This window comes from Diabrotica virgifera, chromosome 4 (genome assembly GCF_917563875.1).
Source record: "Diabrotica virgifera virgifera chromosome 4, PGI_DIABVI_V3a".
Classification (NCBI taxonomy): domain Eukaryota; kingdom Metazoa; phylum Arthropoda; class Insecta; order Coleoptera; family Chrysomelidae; genus Diabrotica; species Diabrotica virgifera.
The window spans coordinates 215,751,026-215,762,204 of record NC_065446.1 but is presented as its reverse complement, the minus strand read 5'-3'; the positions used below and the strand labels follow the sequence as shown (position 1 = coordinate 215,762,204).

The 11,179-nt window shown below is 36.7% G+C and overlaps 1 protein-coding gene across 1 annotated transcript; it reads right to left on the bottom strand.

Annotated features, from left to right (window-relative positions):
• Window positions 1–3,441: 3,441 nt before the first annotated feature.
• LOC126883804 (uncharacterized) lies at window positions 3,442–7,314 on the bottom strand. Its single transcript, XM_050649474.1, has one exon. It carries the CDS (start codon window positions 7,312–7,314, stop codon window positions 3,442–3,444), a length of 3,873 nt encoding a protein of 1,290 aa, XP_050505431.1.
• Between the last annotated feature and the right edge of the window lie 3,865 nt (window positions 7,315–11,179).

The following is an 11,179-nucleotide window of genomic DNA, read 5'->3' as shown; positions in this document are numbered from 1 at the left end:
ATTGGAAATTGCTATTATAAAAAGTTGTTTGGAATTAAAAACTATATTCTAATATGCAATTACATCCTTCTAATTAAAAAAAATTTTTGAAAAATTATGGATAACTCATTATTTTTTCAGTTATTTCAATTCTGATAACTCTTTTATTATTAATTTTACGAAAAAAAGTGATTCTTAATAAAAAGTTCTGGATGGTATAAAACTTAAAATACAACCATCTTATATCAAATTTTATCAATTTTATACGAGGTATGTCAAAAAAGATAAATTTAGATCAAAAGTAAAGTACCTTTATAGTTCAGAATATTTCAATTAGAAGGATGTAATTACATACTGAAACATAGTTTTTAATTCTAAATAACTTTTCATAACAATTTTCGATATTGTGAAAAATAAACGTATTTTACTCTTGAGCGAAATTCATATACTTTTTTTCGTAAAATTAATAATAAAAGAGTTATCTGAATTAAAATAACTGTAACTAATGTTAGTTATCCATAATTTTTCAAAAAAAAGTTTTTTCAATTAGAAGGATGTAATTGCATACTAGAATACAGTTTTTAATTCCAAACAACTTTTCATAATAACAATTTTCAATATTGTGAAAAATAAAGAGTAAAAGGGCAGCAACAGTTCGAGCGCACAAAAATAAAATTTCCCCAGATCTACTGAAAAACTGGACGTTTCACAACATCTGGCAACAGCGCCTCCCATAAGAGCCTGTGTGTTAGAGTGAGATAGAAAATCAATTTTTCCCCAGATTCTGGGGAAATTTTAAAAAAATTTTAAGGTTCATTCTGCTCATTTTTGACGCTTTTTATGGTGGAGGCCGACGACTTGTCGGATCGTATCATTGGAAAGGGGAAGAAAAATGGGGATGAACATAGTATGTGTTGTATGCATCGGAGCAGGCCAGAAAGGCATTACGTCATATCTTTGTTTCTATTGGTCGGAGCGGGGTGTTAGGTGGCTCGTTGGAAAGGGGAGGGGATATTAAATATTCTCGCATGAAAAACAAACGCAAAAACATTGCCAAAACGGCACTATATCGTATCATCGTTTCTACTATATCGATCATCGTGTATGAGGTCTTGGTGGAAAGCGGAAGGCTGAAGGAATATGTTAACATGAAAATCAAATGCAAAGACATTGCCAAAACGGCACTATATCATATCTTCGTTTCTATTGGTCCAATTCGTGTGAATATGGTCTCGTTGGGAAAAAGAGGGGATATTGAATATGTTAACATAAAAACAAAGATGTCAGCAATGACAAAACAGCACTATATCATATCTTCGTTGCTATTGATTTTAGCGCAACAGACATCGAAGGGAAGGAGAAACATGGCAACACTGCCAAAACGGTGATATATTTGTTGCTATTGGAGATATTGTGACCTGTCAACTTAATGGGGATTCCACGTTTATTACAGTTCTTCGCCTAATCATGCCACCTGTTGGCTGCAACATGTAACTATGCCCAAGCCCTCTAGAAGAACGTATACCATTCTTACAGTATGACCAAACCATCAAACATCCGATCACAGTTGATAATCTCGTCATACAAATCGCCACCTGTCGGCTGCAACACGTAACTATGCCCAAGCCATCTAGAAGAACGTATACCATACTTACAGTATGACCAGCAAACATCCTCGATCTCCCTCCTATCATACATTCCTACAATGAACATATACCATTCTTACGCTGTGGCCAAACCAGCAAACATCTCACGTACAAGTCTTTTCTACGGAAAGTTGGGTAGTATCATGAAAATCACCAAACAAAAAAAATGGTATTGCGATTCGCATACTGTATTTTATCTACGGCAAGGAGGGTAATACTATGTAGGTTGGCATTGTACTTCCGGTCTCAGGTAAAAAAATGGAAATATATGTTTAGAAAAATCACATAACAATATAGCATAACACAAACAACTGTTTGATATGCTGATATGATGTATATGTTGTCATAGAAAAGCCATTTTTACATAGTGTAATAAGCAGTGTTGTTAAAATAAAAATACATATATACACTATATTTTATCTATGACAATAAATTAATTTAGAGTGTATAGCTACATAGACTGTCGGAAAAAAAATGTTAGCAGGTCAGTTAAGTATTGGTTAAATGTAATAAATATGTGTAAACGTTAATAAAGTAATGATAATAAGTTAGTGAATGTATGTAAAGCGATGTATAAAAATGATTACAAGCATGCGATGAAAGGAACGTAACCAATTCGGTTCGAACATAAATTTGTTGAAACAACAAAAATATGTTCTTAACAGCAGTCACCAACGTGAAGGTACGGTTATACGACTACCAGGAGAGGTTATGTTAGTATAGGACAAACAGTTAGTATGAATGATTTCTTTTACAGTCATTATGTAAGCATGCAATGAAAGGAACGTAACCAATTCGGTTCGAACATAAATTTGTTGAAACAATAAAATATGTTCTTAACAGCAGTCACCAACGTGAAGGTACGGTTAAATGACCACCAGGAGAGGTTATGTTAGTATAGGAAAAACAGTTAGTATGAATGAATTATTTTACATTATATGATAACATATTTATTAATTACAATATACTTTACTTACTTACTAAGATTTGCTCAATATTTAACTTGGTTTAGTAGACATCTTTTTTATTGATCTGATGGACATCTTTTGTTTATTCTTATTAATGTTAAAACATCGATACTTTGGTGCTCATTCATTAGTTACTATGTTCTATAGTATTCAGAATGAATTATCGAGGGTAAATTTGTTCGATAACTCTAGGTTATCTAATTTTAAAACTAGGGATTTTCCGACTCCTGTTTTGTGACAGGCTATCGAAGACTTAAAACTAAATCGAGTAAAGAAGACCATTAAGTTATCGATTGTCTTAACTTGAAGGCTACATGAGCAACAGCTCTAGAATTAACCAGAACGGCTCATTATTTTGCCATTTATTTTGGTCCATATCAGATATCTTTTTAGTGGTCATAACTAAACATCTTTTTTTATATGTGCTAATCTTAATAATTTTACTTAATTTAGAGATAATACATGCAAAACTAAGATCTAGTAGAATTATCATATTATATAAAAACGATGAATGTGAGAAAGGTTTAGAAAAGGAATATAATAAAAGAGTCTGCTTCAAATATATTTAGCATTATGTTAGCTGTAATAATAAAGTTTTATAAATGACTATATACAATCAACTAAATATGCTAATCTTAATTATATAAAAATGATGTGTGATATTAAAGGGTGATATGAGAAATATAATAAAAAAATTGTCTGGTTCAGATGTATCATTATTGTAGTTGTAATAAATAAAGTTTAAAAAATGACTATATTCAATTAGCATCAATCTTAAAGTCAATCAGATCATCAAGGATAAATGTTAAAATATGCCTGGCTTATTGTAATCTTGCTTTGTGGTATATCTAATCAATATCTATCTCAAGATTTTCAATTAAATAGTGCCCCCACGGAAGTGTATCATAAGACTCTGGAAGGTGATATCTTTTATCATCATGTGGGCTGAGCGCAATCTTGCTTTGAGTTATAGAATAAACTTGGTGTTTATCAGAGCGTATAAGATTTTGCGAGGCGATCTTTGTTGTAGAAGTATCTAAACACTCTACGTAGTCCTCAAAAGTAATTTTACTATTTACCACAGACTTCTTTACCCCCTTCGCCTTCTTCGTTACACCATAATTTCGTATAATATTATCAATTTCGTCATCCTCATATTCCTGATCTATCAACTTCATTCTCAGTTGTTTTATATCATTATCTGTGATAGCTACTTTTGTAGTGTATAATTTCGATCGAAGACCTATGTAGTCGGTCATAATGCGGCCATTATTCTCATCCTTCATCATACCCAACACCTTCTTGTTAACCTGGGGGATGCCATAAATATTATCTTTAGGATAGTCAGACGTGTCAAAGTGCTGATGGCAGTCTGTTTTCATAGCCTCATAGGGATCTTTTTCCCGAATCTCTACGATCACACTATCAGTATCTGTATAGCAAGTCGTAAAGTTCTCACCAAACCTTCTACCTAAATACCCAAAGTGAAAATCGTAGATCGTAGTTTTTGCCAAATCCAGTATACTCATGCCCACATATATTGGTTTATCTAGCCATATTACCGCTCTATGCATCTCGACAGCTACCAAGTTTTCATTAAAAATAGTAGCATTCTTAAACAGGGGACTGCTTATTCTGGCATCAGCTCCGTAACGACCCTCCCATTCAGTAAGCAATTTAATATCAACGCGCTTGCGCACATTCTCCATGGTCTTGCCGAACACAGCGTTGTTCATGAGCTTAAAAAGATTTTTCTCAAATTCATTTTTCGCTGCCTTCCGGAGATTGGTATTCAAGTCAATGTAGCTCTTTAGCCAAGGAGACTGCTTAAATTTCAGGACTCGGTGAATCTTTTTCAATATCAATCCGTGAGCTAGCGCTTGTTTTAAGGTCCTGTAATGAATCACATATCTCTCTTTATCATGAAGTGTAGCCATTAATTTGGTTTGCTCTCGCGGACGTTTTGGAGAAAGCATAGTTTTAGGGTTCAATGATTGGGGGCAAAACGGAAGATCTTTATGACGATCATGGATATGTTGGGGGTACTCCAGATCAACCTCGAGAAAGTACCCTTCAGAAGAATCGTCAGGTATGGACAGAACATCGATGTTGGCATCGACCCACTCAAACCCTCCATACGGAAGGAATTGCGACATCGCCCAGCCGTATTGATTATTGACATCGAAATACATTAGATAGGAGTCGGGCTTCGATGGATCGTAAGATTCCATATACTTGTTATTAGCGTGGACGCGGCGTTTCGAGCATACTTGACTCAAACCACCACGAATACCACGCTCCACAAACAAAAACATATCTGGATCTGTTAAAAGCTCTAGTTCCTGTTTTGTATGCTTAAACATTGCATCCCACGTGAAGCCGGGAAGAGTAAAGTAATGAGCTGGGTCAAGATTATATGTTTTGAGACAACTGGATCGAAATTGCTCAAACACGTCTGCAAGAAGAAGAATGTCCGTTTTCATATATAAATCGATATAATCACCGAGAGTGGAGCAGGAGAATGAAGACCACACGTCTTGAGCTCTACGATAATGTCGACGTGGACATGGTTTATCCTCAAGTTTATTGTAAAATGCTTCCTGTGGTGGTAGACATGTTTCATTGAATTTTTGGAATGAATCGATATAATCATATGGCATGATGCCTTTCTTAGTTAGAAGATTGAAATTCTCCTCAGACAGTGATAAAAATTGAGAGCGGAGATTAGGATATTCTGTCAAATACGAAGAGAGCTTATCGAGAGAAGAAGCCATAAATCTAAAACTGTCGATAAAACGGAATTTAATTCGAGCATCATCGATATGTTTCGTAAATGATATATATTTTTCCTTCGTAATAGGAAGAAGATCTACGGGGCCTTTGATGTGTGTGGCAATATCATTAACAATGAAGTGGGCGTCATAACCGCTAAGGTTGTGAAATATTACTGGAATGGTGTGGGTGTCTTGATAATTAATGTTACACCCTTCGTGACTCGCACCTCGATAATTGTGTTCAGGAATCATGTGATCATGGTCTCGGACTTTCTTATCACTGGGGGAAAAGCGCTGCTCGCAGATATGGCAATGAGTGGCTACATGAAAATCACTTTCCTCCTGAGATGTCATATTTATATCATATGGGCACATAAACACTGTAGTTACATTCTCAGCAAGCTGATTAAGTTCATCTGCAAACCATTTCATGCAGTCCTTTCCTCGATAAGAGTTATAAAAAGAGAGAGTATCATCATATGAACATTTGAAGAAATACCCAACTGCTACAGGAATATGTTCTTGATGTTTCTTAGGATCTCCCGTACGTTTCAATGCACTTTCGAGATCTGCATATACGGCAAAGGGGGCTTTAATCTTATTCTTATAATTCTTAAATCTAAGCATTTTTCTACTCTCCTCAGGCATTTTAATGGCTGTTTCATTAATTCTCACACAATCTTCAGTGTGAGCTTCAAGCTGTTTTAATGATGAAAACGGCTGTAAGCACCTATTACAGATAAGATCTGATCGACCTTTGCAGCATGTTTTATGAATATTTAACTTTTTTTGCGATCGAAAGTAATGTAGGCAGGCGTCACAGAAATATTTTGTTCCATCTTCTCTGCTTAACTGCTTGGAAAGGAGGCGGGATAGATTTTTTATCCATACATAGTGGTATCTAATCGGACCTTGCTCGTCATATTTATCTTGAATCAAAAGCAGATTAACATGTTTATCCTTAGTGTTCTTTGTTAGTAAGGTTGGGAGGGTGACATAGTTATTCTTCTCCTTTTTCAAAATATATACGTTAATGGATATATTGTTTTGCTTTTCAAAGTTGGGAATTTGTTTGATGGTCATTGGAAACTGAATACCTTTTAATTTCAATACATCAGAATAGTGCGGATATTTGGATACTCTTTGAGGATCTTTGGTAGCAGGATATAATGCCGATATGACAGCCCATGCAAAGCATGCCTCGTCATCGTTCTTGACATTTACGCATGCTTCTTTTCTTTTAATCTGAGGAGGAAGTTCAACGAAGGAGGATCCGAGTTGTGGTGTAAATTTGTTGATGTTGACCCCCAGGTTAACAACAGCTTTTAGTGCCCAGCCACTATCACGCTCTTGGAATTCCTCCAATTTTGCAGTGATAGGTTCCATTACTTTCTCTTCAAACCATTCATCAAGATTGGTGTCTCGATATATGGCTGAGTTTGAAGTAGTAAAATATTTTGTATCGTTAAGCACTTTTTCTCCCTGAACGATTTCAAACTCTCCTCCGAATGCCGTGTTAACTTTCACTGCAGCGTCATTTTTTAGAGCATTTTGGATTCTCCGTTTAAATATGGCCTTACAATCATTAAGAAAACTGCCAGGGTCCTTGTGTTTAAGGTTTGAGATGACTCCCGTTCTAATTCTAGAGTTGAATGCTGATAAAGAGTCATCCCATTGTACCCTCTTGTAAGCAGTCTCCGGTCGAGTGTTAAGCCCCGCCCCCTTCTTCTGTTCAGCCTTCAGTTGCTTTCTCATTGTTATAATTTGCCTCATCTGGGCTTCCAAATGCTGCTTCTCCCCCATAGTCTTAGCATATCTCATCGAATCTCTTAATTTTTTAGATGCCTTATTACATTCAATCAGCCCTTTCTTAACATTATCTTCCTGATAATTATTTCTGACTAAGCCTAAGATGGATGTAATTACCTGTATAAGTTTAGTCAACATGTTAAATTAAAAATAAAAGATTCAAAATTTTCAAAAAATTGTCAATTTAGAACTAAAACTCGAAAATATTTATGAAATTAAAATTTTCAAAAAATCAGAATAAAAAATTTTCAAAAATATTAAAAATTTTCAAAATTCAAAAAATTTAAAATTTAAAAAAAATTGAAATTAAACCTCACCAGTGCACATATCTGAACGCTAGGAATATCTGAAACAGAATAAATAAAATACCTTAATGCAGAGTATAAGACACACAATGGTCGGACGGAAAACTGAATGGTATTATGTTATGCTCAAATGGCCCCTGCAAAGTGTAGATTTGTGCTTGTTTTTTCATAAGAAACAATGTAAAAGTGCTGCATTTAACATATTTGTCAAACTTGGTTACATTTTTCTATTCATGTACAATAAGTATAAATAGCAAATTTTAGATGAAAACATTTCAAACATATTGATTACCCCACCACTTTCAACACTAACACACTCGATAATTCTAAATAATACAAAGTTTTCATTCATCAAATAAAAATTGTTTAACAACTTAGCAAACCACAAATAACTGTTTGATATGCTGATATGATGTATATGTTAACATAGAAATAGCATTTAAAATAGTGTAATAAGCACTATTGCTGAAATAAAAAAATACTTACTTTATTTTATCTACGACCATAAATTAATTTAGAACATATCGCCGCATAGATAGATAATGCCAATGTAATTTTTCTGTGTACAAAATAAATATTTTTTAGAGTTATGGGTTTTTTATTTAAACGCCTTATTTATTGATCAAGTCTTATATTACATGATGATTCAAATTTTCTCTTAACAATTTTAAATATAATCTTTATAATTAAAATAAACACTGAAGCTAATATTATACAAGTCATTGCAAAAACATTATCTATTTCACTTTTCATGCTTTCTTTGTTCATCGTTGTTGGCGCCGGCGTCGATAACATCATTAATAGTAATTGGATGAATTCGCCTTGTTGGAGTTTCCCTAAATAAGTAATCCACAGCACTTGAATATTCTTGTCGCAGCTGCTGGCTAAATTCCTTAGGTGTCCAGTCTATGCTGCTTCCCAGTGATAGGTTCTCTATTTGTTTTATAACTTTATTTTTATCCTCATAAAATAAAACCTGACTTCTTAACTGTGTCAGTTTTTCTCCAAATTCTGCTAGTTTACGTCTATACTCATTCAAAGACATGATGTTACTACCTCACGTCGCGCTGTGAAAATAAAGCCTTGCGACTGAGCTCCCCGTGACAATAAGGCCTACGCGACATTTCACGAACCCACGTGACGTTTTGATGTGGCGTTTTTACGTGCTTTGACGTGACGTTTTACGTGACGTGCTTTGACGTGACGTTTTTACGTAGCGTGCTTTGACGTGACGTTTTTACGTGCTTTGACGTGACGTTTTACGTGACGTGCTTTGACGTGACGTTTTACGTGACGTGCTTTGACGTGACGTTTTACGTGACGTGCTTTGACGTGACGTTTTCACGTGACATTTCACAAGCCTACGTGACGTTTTGATGCGACGTTTTTACGTGACGCGTTGACGTGCTGTGTTCCTTTTCTTTGCAAGTCAGGTCGAGTGGTCTACGGCGTCGGCTTTAAGCACCGATGGGGTGCGAGGGTTCGAATCCCTCACCTGACACATTTTTATAGATGACCAGACACGTCACATTCTGTTAGGTACTGTCAGGTACGGACAAGAAGATTACGTGACGTGCTTTGACGTGACGTTTTCACGTGACATTTCACAAGCCTACGTGACGTTTTGATGTGACGTTTTACGTGACGCGTTGACGTGCTGTGTTCCTTTTAAGTTCTTTTAATAAAAAATTGCATTATGTTGTTGTTTTATTTAAATTCCAAAATTACCAGCCGCGCGCTTCATATCTACGAGATCCGCGAAAAACTTAAGGTACCGACCGCGCCTCTGGTTCGCGCAAAGCGAAAAATTAAGGTACCGATCGCACATCTGGTATCGCGCACCGCTGCGCCGCCTGTGTTCCTTTTAAGTTCTTTTAATAAAAAAATTGCATTATGTTGTTGTTTTATTTAAATTCCAAAATTACCGCGCGCTTCGTATCTACGAGATCCGCGAAAAAGGTACCGACCGCGCATCTGCTTCGCGTTCCGCGAAAAATTAAGGTACCGATCGCACATCTGGTATCGCGCACCGATCGATCAGCGCTAGAACGCCGTCACATCGGAACGCGCCCCATCGGACGTCGTCACATCGGAAAGCGCCCTTTTGACACTATGCCGCCATGTTTTTTTGTATTCGTTATCTCCCGCCCATTCCAACGAGCCGTCGTACGTTTAAATCCATGGCGGCATAGTGTCAAAAGGGCGCTTTCTGATGTGACGACGTCCGATGGGGCGCGTTCCGATGTGACGGCGTTCTAGCGCTGATCGATCGGTGCGCGATACCAGATGTGCGATCGGTACCTTAATTTTTCGCGGAACGCGAAGCAGATGCGCGGTCGGTACCTTTTTCGCGGATCTCGTAGATACGAAGCGCGCGGTAATTTTGGAATTTAAATAAAACAACAACATAATGCAATTTTTTTATTAAAAGAACTTAAAAGGAACACAGGCGGCGCAGCGGTGCGCGATACCAGATGTGCGATCGGTACCTTAATTTTTCGCTTTGCGCGAACCAGAGGCGCGGTCGGTACCTTAAGTTTTTCGCGGATCTCGTAGATATGAAGCGCGCGGCTGGTAATTTTGGAATTTAAATAAAACAACAACATAATGCAATTTTTTATTAAAAGAACTTAAAAGGAACACAGCACGTCAACGCGTCACGTAAAACGTCACATCAAAACGTCACGTAGGCTTGTGAAATGTCACGTGAAAACGTCACGTCAAAGCACGTCACGTAATCTTCTTGTCCGTACCTGACAGTACCTAACAGAATGTGACGTGTCTGGTCATCTATAAAAATGTGTCAGGTGAGGGATTCGAACCCTCGCACCCCATCGGTGCTTAAAGCCGACGCCGTAGACCACTCGACCTGACTTGCAAAGAAAAGGAACACAGCACGTCAACGCGTCACGTAAAAACGTCGCATCAAAACGTCACGTAGGCTTGTGAAATGTCACGTGAAAACGTCACGTCAAAGCACGTCACGTAAAACGTCACGTCAAAGCACGTCACGTAAAACGTCACGTCAAAGCACGTCACGTAAAACGTCACGTCAAAGCACGTAAAAACGTCACGTCAAAGCACGCCACGTAAAAACGTCACGTCAAAGCACGTCACGTAAAACGTCACGTCAAAGCACGTAAAAACGCCACATCAAAACGTCACGTGGGTTCGTGAAATGTCGCGTAGGCCTTATTGTCACGGGGAGCTCAGTCGCAAGGCTTTATTTTCACAGCGCGACGTGAGGTAGTAACATCATGTCTTTGAATGAGTATAGACGTAAACTAGCAGAATTTGGAGAAAAACTGACACAGTTAAGAAGTCAGGTTTTATTTTATGAGGATAAAAATAAGGTTATAAAACAAATAGAGAACCTATCACTGGGAAGCAGCATAGACTGGACACCTAAGGAATTTAGCCAGCAGATGCGACAAGAATATTCAAGTGCTGTGGATTACTTATTTAGGGAAACTCCAACAAGGCGAATTCATCCAATTACTATTAATGATGTTATCGACGCCGGCGCCAACAACGATGAACAAAGAAAGCATGAAAAGTGAAATAGATAATGTTTTTGCAATGACTTGTATAATATTAGCTTCAGTGTTTATTTTAATTATAAAGATTATATTTAAAATTGTTAAGAGAAAATTTGAATCATCATGTAATATAAGACTTGATCAATAAATAAGGCGTTT